This window comes from Procambarus clarkii, chromosome 46 (assembly GCF_040958095.1).
Source record: "Procambarus clarkii isolate CNS0578487 chromosome 46, FALCON_Pclarkii_2.0, whole genome shotgun sequence".
In the NCBI taxonomy this organism is placed as follows: Eukaryota; Metazoa; Arthropoda; class Malacostraca; order Decapoda; family Cambaridae; genus Procambarus; species Procambarus clarkii.
In genome coordinates, this window is record NC_091195.1 from 19,849,039 (window position 1) to 19,867,047 (window position 18,009).

Here is an 18,009-nt window from a genome sequence, read left to right on the forward strand (position 1 = left end):
CGCCGGCGCCTGGGATCGAACCTAGGACCACAGGATCACAAGTCCCGCGTGCTGTCCGCTCGGCTGACCGACTCCCCACTACATACACACACTTTGTTCTTATCCTCGACAAAACAAATTATTATTATTATACAGTACTCACTGTACGCATTGTACTTGAAGCCCAGGTCATTACTATACAAATCACACGCAGTTCTCTATTTTAAGTACTGTATGCTTGAAACTTCAGCGCGCTAACATGCAAAGCATATTCAGTTCTACACCACTAAGTGTAGTTAAAATTAAATTCACTGCAATACAAGATGTATACAGCTTGCCAAGTATCTATGCTCATTGTATTACTTCAGTTGTTCAATGAGCTTAAATACTTGGCACAAGACGCTAAGCTCATTTATTTGTATTACCCACACAAAACTCGGCTCCCAAATATCTAAGTGTACTTTTGAATTTCCAAGTCCATCATGAGTATTCCAAAATAGATGCGGCATTTTTAAAATTTCAGTACCAACATATCGTTACCACCTCTTTAGATTACAGATCATTTGATCTGAAAGAAACAATGAGCCAAATTATATTTATTTTTGGCCTATTTTCAAAATTATGTACTTTAGTGTGAGGCCTAAACACTCATAAATATAGCAAGGACACGTTCAACTGTCTTCCTTCTTTTCACAGAACTTTCCAAACAAAATACACATTTTTGACTGTGTATGTGTTTATATTTATGTGTGTATATTTGTGTGTGTGTGTGTGTGTGTGTAATATATATATATATAATTATATGCGAACAAGCCTGAATGGTCCCCAGTCATATAATTATATAATTATATATATATATATATATATATATATATATATATATATATATATATATAAGCTACTAACACACTGTATCTTGTACTACCCACTTCCCCATTATAAGTACTTAAGACATATATCCTTACCAATGTAATCACCTATGTCAGCTTATGTTGTGGATATTTGTTGATATAAAAACCTTACTACAATGTACTCTTTCATCTTACCTGATATGTTAGATTAAGGACCTGCCCGAAATGCTATGCATGTTAGTGACTTTGCATGAATGTAAAAATACTAGTCTTATGTAATCGCACCGACCCATTGTACCTTCTTGCAAATAAATTATTATTATAACACACTTGGTATTTCAGTAGGTCCTAGAGCTAAAATATAAGCATATAATAAAATATATTCACTACTAAATAAGAAGAAAATGTAATGATAGTAACAGAAATTAAATTTACATACAACATCAGCATAAAGTGGTACAATTTTTTTTTTATACTAAAGAAGTTGAATTTCTAGAGTATAAAATACTGAATGTTAATAGCACAAGATGCTGTGTGAGCCAATAGCCCAAGGTGGGATACTATGAAGATTAAATTAGGTACTTCATTGTTCTAATTTTGAATAACGTGTAGGTTGGATATTTTTTTAATTCATTAAGGAGTGAATTAGGACATACAAGGTCCTAATGCTATATATTTGTATAACATGTTTACATAAATTTAGTCTGACTCTGACTTAGTGTGAGATATTTATTTCTGGGGTGATGTTCATGGGTTCTATTACATCCATCTAGGAAGAGTTTCAAAACAGGATTGGAATTGAAGAATAAGGTTTTGTAAATTTAAAAAAAAATCAGAGGAGCTGTGTTGTCTGAAGAAAGAATTTGTTATTGGTCTGATGCCTGATTTTTGCTGGATGATAATGGGTTTGAGGTAGCTTATAAACTTTGAATCCCATGGGATAGAATAGAGAGTAGAATAATGTGGGAAGAGCAGGGTGGGGGACATAATATTTGATTTTTGAGAGTATACCAACAGTTTTAGAGATTTTTTTACTATGTACTCAATGTGAATAGTTAAGTCTTTTGCTCTTTAAGTTAAGTCTTAAGTTGTCTATGTATAGGCCAAGGGACTTCCCTCATTTTTGCTATCAATGTTAATATTGTCTATTTGAATGTGAATTTATTTCAAAGATCTGTTTTCAAATAAAATGCAATAGGTCTTTTCTAAGTTTAGTTTACGTTTATGTATAAATGTGAAAACTCTCCACAAGCACAAAAACACACTTGTAAAGACCTGAATATAAGAAGATATGTAATTGAGGAGTTCATGTAGGTAACGTGATAAGGGTCAGCAACCACGGCTGTACAGCGAGTCTGTTTCACAGCTTCCTTATCCATATACAAAAAGGAGGCCCTGGTCGAGGATCAAGCCACGGGGACGCTAAGCCCCGAAATCATCTCAAGATAACCATTGCCAATGTGGTTGATCTGAAAGTACTTTGTTTAAATTTGAGATCAATAATATTTGACGTTTATTGATATGAGTGTCATCAGTAAATGACCTTCCTTTAATTAATAAAGAAGGTGGGGCCATGCTCAACTAATAATAAATAAATAATAATATTTTATTTACTATGTAATCAAACCGTGATTTGTAAAGTTTACAGAATAATGGATTTAATTTGTAAAATACCAATTGCTTCTTACAACTGTATGATCACATTTTTTCAAATTGGGCACTTAAAATTAACTATACATTCAGTATTTTGCTTTAAAAGAACATAATTTTTACATGCAGTATTGAATTATTGTATAATGCAGCACTGACACCATTATTAAGACTGCATTACATGTTAAGAAACTGTTCTCTCCTATCATCTCTTTTCCTTTATAAGAGAATCTTTTTAAATTTATTACGCCACAATAAACATTTACCACACAGTCACAAGCACACAAGGACCAACACTAGGTCCTTTTAGGTAATTACTACACTATTAAATATCTCATTTTATTACACTGTTTTTATCACAAAGTGTGCCTGAATGCTGTGAGAATCCTTAATGTATCACAGTAATATCTTGAGTTAATGCCACATCAGTGGCAACTCCCTCAAAAAGCAAAGTTTGTTTTTCACTCGACTAAAAATCATGCATTTCTATAACCTATTTGGAAAACACTCTTAATTCACAATTGGTACTGTTCTTTGGGATGCAACCTGTTATGGTTCAGTGTTCTTTATGTTATACAAGTCAGTCGAGGCGCTGGGATAAGGGCATGACTTGTTCATCGAAACATGAGAAAATGCCTAACACAGGTATTGTAAGGTCAAATTTTATGAGGTTTGTACACCTATTTCTCTACCATGGATTGAGAAATATTGTCGTGTTCATAATAAATGGATGAACATTTTATTACAGTTTGATCACCGACTTGTGCAGTATTTGACAATATTAATGAAACAGAACAGTCCGTTACCGTAACCAAAATTATAATCTAAATTATTTCAACTTTTACTTAAAAGTATTTTTTTAATGATAGATATGATAGATCTACCATTATTGAGCTGTCTGCTTAAGGTATTTTTTTCATTAAAACTAATTTTCAAATTCAGTGTGAATTTTTCTGTTTATCAACCAATTTTTAACATTTCATATAAAAAATAGCAAGAAAATGCAATAATTGTATTTGCAGATCACAGTACAGTCTATTACATACAATATATATATTGAGCTCCACTAAAATAACTATTTACAGTACAGTATATATAAAACACACGAGCACTTAATAAAGTGGTAAATAACAATCTCCTACAAAATATACAAAAACTGTTGAGAAACCAATGTAATACTGTTTCATTTTCAGTTCGTGATCACTAAGTAAATTATACAATATTATCTCCATTGAACAGTGACGTGAAACTGAGGTTTGATGTTCTGAAACAGAACACTATGCATAATTAATGGTTTTATTAAAAGTACAAATGCTTAATTAATATGATTTCACTGTAATCAGGTAATATTATAATTACATACTGGATAATAATAATTTATGTTTTAAAAATAAGATACTCAATGTATGAGAAATAAGTTTGCGTTGTGAACTGATATTTGGAACTGTATTTTTTTTTTTTATTATTCACTAGGATCAGAATCCTCATCACTAGTCGTGTTTCAATCTGGCTTCTATTTGTGAATTAATTTTCGGTTGTAAATATGGTTCAATAAATGCCTAGATTGTAAATTCTTTTAATTAACAGGTTTACAATCTTCTGCACCAACACATGCTGAAACCATTTATAGCTGGATCTACTTATCCTGACCCATTCCAAGTGCCACATACTGTACGTAGTCGTAATGGCTTAGCACTTTTCTCTAGTAATTCCCTCCCTTCCTATAGCTGGATCACCCAAGGTAGGGTCCAACGGTTTGCTTCAAACCATCTTAGGCAGGTGGGTGTTAGTGTTAGATTTATGGCCTATTAACTACCATGGTCATGAAGGCCACACTCTATCTAGTTTTCTTCTACCTATAGTATATATATATATATATACACAGCACTGAGACACTGAGTCATGATCTCAGTGTATATGCCTTTATGATGTGCCTCCAGCAGGAAAATCTGTTACACAACCAAATCCCTTCCATAACTTGAAAACCACAACCTTTGATCAATCTATCATTGTTATCCATCATTTTTATATATACATTTATTCTGTTTACATATTTGAAAGTTCTGGATTTCATGAATTTCACATATCAATCATCATTATGGTCAAAATGCTTTTCAGGCTTAGTTATATATATATATTAACATATATAAATTCTCACTCTTGATCTCATTCCTCTTCTCTTGCAAATTTGACTCCAAACCAACATTTGCATTAGCATCTAAATCCATAGCATTGAGCTAAACCAATGCAACTTTCAGGTTCCTTCATCACTGAGAGGAATCTTGTCGGCAGGAGCATTATCACCGTCATTTTTTAGAAGTAAACTCACAACCTTATCCAGCTTCTCCTCTAAGGCTGTAATTCTTTTGTTCAGCAAAGAGTGTGTGTCTGCCATGTCCTCCATCTTCTCACTCACTATTTCAATCATGTTAGCTTCCAGTTCCTTAATGTTTGACTTAATATCCTCGTCGGCATTTCGATGAAATTCTCCCCGTCTTATTCGGCTTCCTCTCTTGGTCCGAGTGCTGCTCTTGTTGTCGCTTGTTTCAGTTTCTCGTGTTCGTAAACACTGGTTCACATGTGTCACAAGATGTGAAGGTAGAGTAGTTTCATTATATTTCTTGTTTTGCATGATGAACAACTTGTTGAACTGTAAGTCAAGAAGAAACTATTTTTAACATCTTTTTTTTAGACCCTAAGATGAGTGAAAACTTTACTAGATGTGATGTTTTGCCTGTAAGGACTTGATCAAATGTTATTATATATAATCCTTACATAGCTTCATTCACTATTTCCAATTTTCCCATTTGATATGTTAACTGTTTTTAGTCATACAGGCCGTACACACTTTGATGTAACATTGTATTGTTAAATAGCTACACAGTTTAAGGGTTAAAAATGCCTTTGTGGGAAAACATAATGACCTATAAAATCCATTCCCAACTTGGCATTTCACTACATCATTCTACACTGTTTATCCAATTATATTTTTATGCAGCATTTTTGTAATTAGGTACAGTATAGTACAGTATTATATTGCCCAACATCAGAAAATATAAAATTATGTAATGCTGTGGAGGTTAATTATTATTACATATTTGAGAGCGCAAGTGTTATATCATGGGAAAGCATCATTATTTGGTATTAATGTACGTGATCTCTCTTTTTCCAAAAGTCATGCACTAAATTATATTTCTAAAAGCTGATAGATATTGATGGAGACTCGTCTGTGATATAGAGAAAGGATAGAATGGTACACTACATAGATTTTGAGAAAGAATAGCTCTGGCTATGTGGTTAAACTGACTGCTATCTGAACAAAGATATGTCTTAAGCTGTGAATGGCTTTGTATTTAAGCTGACACTAGCCTAGCAGTGATATATCCAAAGCTGTGAATGATCTAGGTAATTATGAGGAGAAAGTACTAAGCCAGTATGAATATGCAGCTGTGAATGACTCTATGGTTGAAATGATTATTAATGTAGCACCATATGTTCTTAATTAATTAGTTACAGGTCTCTGAGGCTAAACTAAAAACTAATACAGTATAATGTCTTTTGTTAGACCTGTCTATTGCTGCTCCTCTCTCTCTTGTTATAAACATAGGTCTAAAAATGAATTAATATTAATTATATTTGTCTGTTCTTAGACATGTATGTATGTTAGTCCTCACTGTTGTTAGTCCTTCCTGTTTTTCCTGTCAGTTGTTACTTTATTCCGCTATCTTGAATGAGAGGTGTACTATGTGTACGTCTATAACATACAACCTATGCATTGTATACACACATCACGTCTAACTGTTGCTGTTACATGACTTAATAGTGTGGTAGATGAGATGATAGCCATATTTACCTGAATTTTACCTGAGGGCCTCAATGAAGACAGGAAGCCAGTGGCTTGCCAAAGATCCGCCCCCCCCTATTTGCCCTGATGATATTTTCCAGCTGTATTTTAAAACCCAGCAGAGTTTTGACGTTTATGGCTTTGGCGGGTAGGAGGTTCCACTGGTTTATAACCCTATGGGTAAAAAAACATCTACTGTTTTTTGCCCTACATTATGGCTTGTTGAGCTTGAACCCATTGCTCATCACTCGTGTTACATCTGACCTTTTGAAGAAATTGTTCGGATCTACATCCTCCAAATTGTTTAGTACAGTATTTTAAAGGTTTCGATAAGATCCGCCCTGTTATGCCTGGTTTGTAGTGGTGTTAACCCAGTGGCCCTCAATGATATTCAATATATGAATATCAGCAATAATGTCATTAAACAGTGTGGTCATTCTGGACAGTCATTCTGGAGATAGATAGACAGATATATATATATATATATATATATATATATATATATATATATATATATATATATATATATATATATATATATATATATGAATGTTTGTTTATGTATGAGAGAAAAAGGCATACACATGAAGACAATGATAGTGATAATAATGAATATAGGATAATAATGATGATATAAACAATGACAACTTATTATCTGAACTTACCGGACATAGATAGGCAAGACCTGTCAACAATACACATGACAATAATAATATTATTTAAAATGGAAAATGGCACTATTGTAGTCATAACACTACTCTATTGCATTTAAAAAAATAGAACAGTACAGTATTAGATTATTTTTTAAATTAATGTTTACGGTATATTCTCTGATAATTATTTTTGCCTCATTACTGAGGCAAAAGCACTCAAGAAAAGCACTCACCTTCTTCGGGTTGTTGGGAAGAATATAGACGCGGGTGTTGTAGCAGTCATAATTGCACACGTTTGCAATCTTCATCAACATGTCACACAGGCTGAAACAATGCAACCAAAATATATAATATTGTTCGTGTAGAGAAACGCCACAGTTTAGAGAATACGTGATTGAATCTGACACTTTGCCAGTAACAAGTTTATTAAATACAGTACTATATTAGAGATAATGTGCAATTGACGATCACTAAACACTTATCATTTGTATGTGGAAAATCCACAGAGAAATGAGAAAGAGAGATGAACGTTTTGGCCGATCTGGGCCTTTGTAAACACCAGACTCAATGCAATGCAGTGCAGATAGCATAGAGATAATGTATATATGGCCACTTTTTTTCTTTAATAATATAATGTACAGTAAAAGCCAAATATTATGCTGTATTAAGCATTTTCATTGAAAGTTGCTTATATAAAGGAGTAGGAGAAGATGAGTTAACAAAAATTATGCTGAGAAATGCTGTTATCGTCATGTTCTTGTTATGTAGGTAAACAGCACAAGGCTGACAACAATACAGTATAGACAAACATGTTATGAAATTTTATTTGGAGATTTATGTTTTTGCCTTTAAGGGCTTTTCTAAACCTAACAGAGATGTACAAATATAGTGTCAATAAAGCATTTTACTAAGAAATATAGACAGTAATCAAAGATCATCAACAGTAAGACCAACAAATAAAATCAGAATGATAGCTCATACTCCCAACAGAAAGTAAGCAACATAATTCCCATAAAGGGCCACAACCATCTAGGCGTTGTAAATAAACATCCACTGCAGGTAACACCTTTGTTAAAAGCACACCTAACAACGGCAACATCGTCATCATGACAAGTGTTTACACACTACCTTGCAGTAACTGTGTATGGAAGTGAGGGACGGAAAGATAAATATAAGGATAGAGCACCAAGCCATTACCTGAATTTACCTGGGGGGCCATTAACACTAGTGGCCTTGATGAGGACAGGGCTTATCGAGGGTCCCCCTCATTTGCCCTGATGAGCTTTTCCAGCTGTATTTTAAAACCCAGCAGAGTATTGGCATTTACAACTAAGGCGGGTAGGCGTTTCCACGGGTTTACAACCCTATGGGTGAAAAAGTATCTCCTGGTTTCTGTCCTACATTGTGGTTTGTTGAGCTTGAACTCGTTGCTCCTCGTTCGTGTTGCATCTGACCTTTTGAGGAAATTGTTCAGATTGACATCCTCCAAATTGTTCAGTATTTTAAAGATTTCGATAAGATCTGCCCTGTCATGCCTGGTTTGCAGTGTTGTTAGCCCAGTGGCCCTCAACCGTTCCTGATATGTAAGATGACTAAGCTCTGGTAGGATTTTTGTTGCCTGGTGTTGCATCATCTTCGGAGCAGCTGTCTTTCTGAAGATAAGGTTTCCATGCCTGGCTGCAATAATCCAGGTGGGGGGGAGGGGGCCCACTAGAGACTTATACAATTGAACAACTACTTTCTTTTCCTTGAAGGTAAAGGTACGCTTGATTATTCTCAGGGTTTGGTTCGTTTCTTTAACTGCTGCTCCCACTTGTTGTGCAACTTTTAGTAAATGATGGATTCTGACTCCAAGATCTTTTTCTTCATCTATCTGTTGTAAGGTAGTGCTGTAAATTTGGTAGTTGTGACGAGGATTGTTATGCCCCACATGCAAGGTCTTGCATTAATCGACATTAAAAAGCATTTGCCAGTCATCTGGCCCTTTGTGGAGTCCATTTAGATCTCTTTGCAAGGTTTCAATATCACTTTTACTTCCCACTTTATCTTAGATCTTAGTGTCATCTGCAAATGTGATGATGTGCTTTGTAATATTCTGATCTATGTCATTGATGTATATGACAAAAAGGGTTGGCTTGAACCCCTGTGGCACCCCACTTTGCACATTTCCCCATTCAGATTAATTCCCATTTAGCACAACCCTTTGTTTTCTGTGTTTTAACCATTGTTTTATCCATTCCAGTATTCTCCCATTTATTCCATATGAGTGTAATTTTCTTACCAGTCTCATGTGGTACCTTGTCAAAAACTTTAGCAACATCCATGTAAGCCACATCTACCGGATGTCCTTTGTCTGAATAGCCGGTTACCGTTTCAGAAATGTGAGCAGGTTAGCAAGACAAGATCTATTTTTAACAAACCCATGCTGCATTGTTTTTACAAGATTGTTCTCTGCGAGATGTTGTATGATGCCTTCCCTTAGGATTCTCTTCATAAGCTTGCAGATGGGTGATGTCAAACTGATCAGATGGTAGTTTTCTGCCAGCTCTTTGTCTTTTTTTTTTAAATAGGGGGGCAATATTTGCATATTTCCAATCAAAGGGAACTATCCCTTGGTCCAGGGATTTTCTGAAACGGAGTTTCAGTGGCATGCATAGTGCATCTGCCAGTTTCTTTATGACTTTGGATTGAAATCCATCCACACCTGTGGCTTTTGAGTCTTTTAGTTTGTCAATGCTCTTCCTGATTGTGTCGCATGTAATGGGTATATCCATTAATTCATTATCTTCACCTCCTTCAAATATTTGTGTGGGTGATGGGATGTCCTTCAATCTTTCTAGTGTGAACACTGATGTAAAGTATTCATTCAGAGTGTTTGCTGCCCTTTTATCATCCAATATAACTTGGCTAGCATCATCTTTTAGAGGTCCTACAGAGTCCTTTTTAGTATTCATGGAATATGTGTGGTGTTCACAAAGCTTCTTTTCATCAGTTGGTGTTAACCTTGCTAGAAAAATTCCACAGACCCAGACACATGTTACTACATATCCTCAGTACTTGGTGAGTATACACTGCTAATCTCCCCTCCCCTCCCCCCTCTCTCTCTCTCTCTCTCTCTCTCTCTCTCTCTCTCTCTCTCTCTCTCTCTCTCTCTCTCTCTCTCTCTCTCTCTCTCTCTCTCTCTCTCTCTATATATATATATATCTCTCTCTCTCTATATATCTCTCTATCTCTCTATCTCTCTATCTCTCTATCTCTCTTTCTCTCTTTCTCTCTCTCTCTCTCGAAAAAGTTACTCACGTGGGGATCTTAACATAGTTTGCAATATAGGCTGCAATCGAAAAGTTCTTCTCCATATGGAAAACAAGTTCAGTCTGCTTGATCAGCCTCTCCAAGTGCGCAGAGTTACGCAGGCCCTGAAAACGTGGTAGTTGGATCATTACTGAATTTTTAATTGGGAAAACTTTGAGTTTATAAAAAAAAATACACATAAGATTTTGAAGATAGAAAAGGCACTGAACATTGATTCAGTTTAAGATACAGTAGTTAATATTATAGATAAGTTATACAGTATGTAAAAAAAACTTAGATAAAATTTTACAGATGGGGAACATTTTTGAGATAAGCAAAATTTTATAAAGATGAGTAAAAGTTTATATATGTGGATGACCTTAGAGACTGATAACATTATATCTAGGTCTTAAAATAACAAATATAATCTTTCAAGATAATTTGAGATACAGTATAAGACACAGCCTATCAACTCTGTTCAAATTCAAATTCTTTATTCAGGAAAAGTACATACTGTATATAGTTGATTTACAAACATAAAGTTGGATTTATAGACAGAGCTCGTACATACAATACCTAAAGCCACTAATATGCATAGTGTTTCGAGCAAGAGAAAGTTAAGAAAACGTACAACTGATTATTGTGTCTAGCAATTTTGATGAACTTAGAAAAATACATGCTTCGTATGCTTAGAAAAGTAACATGCCTGGAACAGCTTAGAGAGTTGACTGGTCAGGAATAACAGCTGTATACACAAGAAACCACTGACTCAACATATTATCAGTGAGTAAAATGGTTTCTAAGCTATGCATGATGTTTTTATTCCATATTGTCCCCATTCATCTCTGTGGTTATAACAGGTGTGTTTTATTAATATGGAAAAGATTAAGAAAGTTACTTTATTTATATGTCTGGTATTAACCTGGTGTGTTCTATACTTAAGGGGGGAGGACACTAGGTATTTGGTATACCAGATAGGTGGATATACCTGATAGGGTTATGCAAAGCTTTTTTTCATCAGTTGGTGCTAACCTTGCCAGAAAAATTCCGCAGACCCAGACATATGTTACCACATATCTTACCGGCAGCTATCCTAACTCTCTTCTCCTTTTACCAGTCAGCTCGGCAGATGTCATATCCATCATTCACTCGATAAAAACCAAAGCTGGGAACACTAGTGAAATACCATCTATGGTATACAAGAGTGCCGCTCATGCCCTTGCACCACCCACAACTTTGCTATTCTACAAATCTCTAGAATGTCATATTTTCCTTAATATTCTTTAAAAAGCACAAGTAATACCAGTTCATAAAGGAGGCGATATGCCTGACATAAACAATTACAAACCAATATCTAAACTACCTATACAGTGGGGCCTCGATTTACGATGGCAATCCATTCCCAGAGACGTATCGTAAGTCGAAATATCGTAAGTCGACACAATTTTTCCCATACGAAATAAAGGAATTGAATTAATCTGTCCCACATCCCCCAAAAATATTAACTTAAAAATACATTTTATACTGAATACAATTTTTTTTCTCTAACTACAATACAGTACATATGTTTATCTTACCTTTATGGAGGACTCTTGATGGCGTATGGAAGATGGTGATGACGGGGAAAGGGGGGGAAGAGGTGTTACTGTTTGAAAGGGGAGTCCCCTTCCATTATAACATCAGGCAGTGATGACTTCTCTGGGGTACTCTCTCTCCTACATTTTACCTGCATACCACTAGGACCTGGTTGTGGTTCACTGCTTGTTTGTCTCGCTAAAAAATTGTCTAGCGACACTTGGTTTTCCCTTCTTTTTAACATTTGTCTGTAGTGATGCATCACAGCGTCATTGAAAAGGTTAAGGCAACGGCTTACTGCAGCTTGATTTGGGTGAGTTGTTTCAGCAAAAGTTTACAATTCTTCCCATGCTGCACACATTTTCTTAATTTTTTTGGAAGGGATATTCTGTACTGCCTCTATGGTTATCCTCACATGCGTTTTCATATGTTGAACCTTACCATTGATTTTCTTGGGACCCATGGCATGATATATAATAATCAGTTTTATGTTCAAAAAGCAAAAAATCACCAAAAAAATTTAAATTCCTTTAAGCGTGATCGTCACTTACTGCACTAAATAATGTTGTAAATAATAATTAAAAAAGTCCAATCATGGATGTCAACCAACAAACTCACACTAAACATAGAAAAGACCTATTGCATTTTATTTGGAAGCACATCATCAAATGAAATTCAGCTTCAGATAGACAATATTAACATCAGCAATAAAAATGATGGAAAGTTCCTTGTCCTATACTTAGATAAGAGACTCAACTTCAGCACCCACATACAACACATAGCCAAAAAAGTCTCAAACTGTCGGTATATTCTCTAAAACCAGATATTATGTTCCCAACTCTGCTCTCCTCTCATTATACTATGTGCTAATCTATCTCTATCTAACATATGGTATCTGTGCATGGGGGTTCAATCACCGTAAATTACCTTAAGCCCATCATCACCCAGGAAAAATCTGCTATCAAAACAATAACTAACTCTAATTTTCAGACAACACTCAACCCCTCTGTTTTAATCCCTAAACATGCTAAACATATTGTTGACCAGACCACACACTAGAAATTGAAGGGACGACGACGTTTCGGTCCGTCCTGGACCATTCTCAAGTCGATTGTCTCCATTCTCAAGTCACAATCGACTTGAGAATGGTCCAGGACGGACCGAAACGTCGTCGTCCCTTCAATTTCTAGTGTGTGGTCTGGTCAACATACTTCAGCCACGTTATTGTGACTCATCGCCTGCATGCTAAACATACACACACTTTTGCTATTTAAAACATCTCTTTTTGCTATTTACATGAAAAAACCTTGTTCCTAAATGCAAATCCTGTTCTGAAACTCTTCCTTGACAGATGTAATAGAACCCATAATCACCCCACCAGAAATAAATATATCTTTGATATCCCCAGAGCAAACTAAATCTGTGTAAACACTCTATGCAAATAAAGGAACCCAATCTATGAAACTCACTCCCTAACGAATTAAAAAGCTGTCCAGCTATTTTTTTAAATAGGTGTTTTAAACACCTATGCTTTATTCAAAAGTAAAGCCAAACTGTACCTAATTTCATTCTAATAGTTTCCTACCTAGTGCTTCAAACTCGCACTGTATCTAATGCTACACAATCCCCAAAAATATGTGCCTATGACATGCAACTTCACCATTTTAATCCTGCCTATCAACTTATATCATAGTTATGTTAAATGCAAATTTTGCTACAATGTTAATAGTCCTCAAATTATGCTACACTGTACCTGTTGATAATCCTCAAATTTTACTACAATGTACCTAATGGGCGTACAGTGTACAGGGTGCCTGACAGCTGAGTGGACAGCGCTTCGGATTCGTAGTACTGAGGTTCCGGGTTCGATTCCCGGTGGAGGCGAAGACAAATGGGCAAAAAGTTTCGTTCACCCTGATGCTCCTGTTCACCTAGCAGTAAATAGGTACCCAGGAGTTAAGACAGCTGCTACTGGCTGCTTCCTGGAGGTGTGTAACAAAAAGGAGGCCTGGTTGAGGACCGGGCCGCGGAGGACGCTAAGCCCCGAAATCATCTCAAGATAATCTCAAGATAACTTATTAATATTCAAATTTTCTTACAATGTACCTATCAATATTCTTTAAATTCTGCTACAGATAGCTACTTAAAATTATCTTTTAGATTAAGGACCTGCCTGAAATGCTATGCATGTTAGAGGTTTTGCAAGATTGTAAAAACATCAATGCTATGTATTCTCATAAACCCAATGTACCTTCTTGTATACATAAATAAATATGGCAAAATAAATGAATAAAAAAGGTGAGGTCAGGGAGGTGAAAGTGGGGTAAGATCAAGCTTATGAGGAATTATTTATGTCACAATATATTTTTAAAGTATTAATTTAGCAAAGATTATTGCAAAGTTTAATCTTCTTTGATTCTCCTCAGCGGTGTTGCAGTATCTGGCAGCTGCAGATTCTGCTTACTGCATTCTAATACTATTCTTTAATGCTGTATATAGCATCTTTAATGTCTGCTGTTGGCTTAATGCACATGTCGCTTGCATGGTTGGTAACACATACGTGGCCAACATACATGTTACTAAAGTAATTTTACCTGATTTAAAGTCTTGCAATAAGTTACATGTCGTGCATACATAGGTGTGTTGACCCTCGCATCTGCTTTCAACTTAGCAATTGTTTAAACTTTGTGCTTTATTTAGCCATTTACACAGGATGATAAGATCATTCAAGATATTTTAATTATATACATAATGATTTTTTATATAATAGAGATAATAAACACAGATAATAGTTAAATCTTAGAAAAAATAAGTTTTTTGAAATACAGTACAGTATAGGTAATAATTACAGAAAATAATTATCAAATATTTTCTATAATGATTATAGTCATTGTAAAAATAGGATCATGGATTAACCAAGAATATATGGAAAACGGTATTTGAGCGCTTTTGTGTATATTTTAACACATCTTCAGAACTGAATACATATTATAGATAACTAGAGGGGATACCCCGCTGCACCCGGATCTCACTCTCTCTGCTTTTTCCTTTTTGCCAATCTCCTTCCTCTCTCTCTCATCTCTTTTTCCCCTATCCTCCCTCTCTCATCTCTTTTTCCCCTATCCTCACTCTTTTCCCATCTTCCCTATATTCAGCTTTCTTCCCCAGTATCCCATTCTTTCCCCCTCTCCTTCCCTCTCCATTTTTTGCCCCCCTCCTCACCCCTCTGTCTCTTTCATTATCTCAATGAACGTGAATTCTGTTTACACTTTCTGTATTCAAATCAAGGCATCTAGGGGCTTGGCCTACCACATTTCATCATTTTTTTCGGAGTGGGGTTTACCCTTGGGCCCGCCCAGACCACTTTATGCAGATGCGGGGGATGGGGTAGGCATACTGACCTACCTATGACCAACTCTGGATAAGACCAGTCACCCTACAAAGTTAAATGAGGCTAGCCCTATGCGTCTGGCCTCCAAACTTGGACAAACACAGACAATTTCTTATATAGATTATAGGAATAATGTATTTTGTTTATAATTATACAGAATTATGTTTATAAACAAGAATGCATGTTTCTTTGAGGTTTGGGATTAGTTGCTTGGATATACACAGAAATCACAATAGTGTGATGCATCAAATGACCAAATCTGTTATAGGTTATTGATAATTATAGATTATTGTGTTATTGATAATTATAGATTAATGTGTTATTGATAATTATAGATTATTGTAAATTATTGATAATTACAGACTATTGCAAGTTATTATTGTTAGTGATTGTAGCAAATTTCCATGTATTACACTGAGATGAGAATAACACGTGTCTTAGGTGTGAGAAACAGGAGTCTGAGGGGGTGTTATGAGGATCAGGAGACTGAGTGGCATTAGGAGCATTGGTTTGAGGGGGTATCAAGAACATGAGAACGATAGTGAGGGGTATGAGGAACATGAGAACGATAGGGAGTAGGTATGAGGAAGATGAGACCGATAGTGAGGGGGTATGAGGGCCATGAGAACGATAGTGAGTATAAGGAACATAAGAACGATAATGAGGAACATGAGAACGATAGTGAGGGGGGTATAAGGGTCATGAGAACGATAGTGAAGGGGTATGATGAACATGAGAATGATAGTGAGGAGGTATGAAGACCATGAGAACGATAATGAGGGAGTATGAGGAACATGAGAACGATAGTGAGGGGGTATGAGGGCCATGAGAACGATAGTGAGGGAGTATGAAGAACATGGTAACGATGAGTAAGTATGAGGGCCACGAGAACGATAGTGAGGGGGTATGAAGAACAAGATAACAATGAGTAAGTATGAGAGACCACGAGAATGATAGTGAGGGAATATGAGGAACATGAGAACGATAGTGAGGGAGTATGAAGAACATGATAACGATAGTGAAGGAACATGAGAACGATAATGAGGGAGTAATGAGGAACATACCTGCACGTCATTAACAGCGAGAGCAACCAGCAGGTTGGAGAGGATGATGGAGACGAGAATGACGAAGAGGACGAATATGGCCTGCCCCGTGACGTACAGGTTGTTCAACCCGCAGACGAAGTTGTCATCGAAGTCCAACTCTCCGATCATCATAGTGAGAGTCTTGATGAAGGTGAAGATCGGGTTGGAGAAGACGACATTCTTCTCCCCGAGCGTGGTATCGGTCTCTGGGTCATGGAGGGTGACGTAGAAGGCCGCGGAGAAGGCTAGTAGGAGGCAGAAGTAGATGAGGAAGATCCGCAGGAAGACCTTAGCCACTCTTGTGAACATGACGACGTAGATGCCACAGTTGGGGAAGCGGCCGATGAGGAGCATGCACTCGGTCCACATGAGGAGCATGAGGCAGGAGGCCAGGTGGTGCTGCCACTTGTGAGGCTCAGGGGGCAGCACCACACTCATCACCAGTATGGTGATGATGACATGAAGCACCCCGGACAAGGACCGGAACCATGCCATCTTGTTCTGCAGTAACGACAAGAACTGCTGTATGAGAATCGCCACCAAGTAGGTGATGACGATGCCTTGCAAGGCCCTCACACCTTCATCGGGTATGTTGACTATAGAGAACTTTTTATCCACTTTGCTCTCGTTCAACTCTCGTCCACCACACCCCATAGGCCTTGACGTGTTGTTGCTGCTAACATTCTTCCACACGAACTTGTTGAATGTGAGGAGCGTTGTGACCACCGCAAACAGCACGTATAATATTACCTCAATCAGGAAGAGTCGACGGACGTTCATCCACTTGAGCAGAAGGAATGTTTCACACAACGGGTGACTCAACAGCTTGGCGTGTCCCAGCCCTACAAACGATTGCAAATTTTGAACTTGGTTTTTATCCTCTGAACAGGTTAATGGTAGGAAGTTCATAGTTACTTCTAACGTCTTGGTGTTCATTCTGGGGGAGTTGGTGACGAGGCAGTAATCAAAGACAGCGTCCATGGTGCCAGGGAAGTGGTGGAGGGTGTAGGAGAGAACAGACTCACCATTGGAGTCACAAGCGGACATGTCGGCGCCAGCGTTGAGAAGCGCCAACATGGCGGGGATGGACTGCGCTCTGGCCGCCTTGTGCAGCGGCGTCTCCCCGTTGCCGTCCTTAGCACGGATTAGAGCCCCAGCCTTCAGCAGCGTCGTGATGGCGTTGACGCATCCAGAAGCAGAGGCATCGTGCAGAGGCGTATGGCCTCTCATATCCCTGTGATCCAACACCCCCGGTCGGCCAGACTCCAGAAGCAACTTTATACACGCGGTTGACTTCGAGGCGGCCGCATAATGCAATGGCGTCTGACCGAACTGGTTCTTGGCGTAGACTGAAGCTCCAGCAGACAGCAAATACCGCACTCCCGTGGCCCAGCAGATCTGAGCCGCGCGGTGGAGCGCAGTCTCGTGGAAGGAGCCGCCGTGGCCATTGACATGGATACCCCCCTCCAGCAGCGCCTGCAGCCCTTCCAGGTTCTCATTGTCGACCATCTTGAGGAGCCTGGCGGCGTTGGGGTCCCAGGCACAGAATCCAGCGTCGCCCACACCATTGTTGCTTCCCTCTGTAACCATCCCTGCAAGCAACACTTAAATCTCAAAGTACTATTCATTATAAACAACTGAATGTAATAAGCAGACGATGAGTCACAATAAGTGGCTGAAGTAATGACCA

The 18,009-nt window shown here is 37.4% G+C and overlaps 1 protein-coding gene across 2 annotated transcripts in view; it reads right to left on the reverse strand.

The window, feature by feature from the left end:
• Positions 1 to 2,422: 2,422 nt before the first annotated feature.
• The window catches only part of LOC123770472 (transient receptor potential channel pyrexia), a 78,844-nt gene continuing 63,257 nt past the window's right edge, over positions 2,423 to 18,009 (reverse strand). For both annotated transcript variants that reach the window (XM_045762353.2, XM_045762355.2), the window contains 4 exons: positions 16,299 to 17,911; positions 10,278 to 10,393; positions 7,211 to 7,301; positions 2,423 to 5,130 (listed from right to left, as the gene is read on the reverse strand). In XM_045762353.2, coding sequence (XP_045618309.2) covers positions 4,735 to 5,130; positions 7,211 to 7,301; positions 10,278 to 10,393; positions 16,299 to 17,911 — 2,216 coding nt within the window. In that variant the 3' untranslated portion in view covers positions 2,423 to 4,734. The remainder of the gene's footprint in view (positions 5,131 to 7,210; positions 7,302 to 10,277; positions 10,394 to 16,298; positions 17,912 to 18,009) is intronic.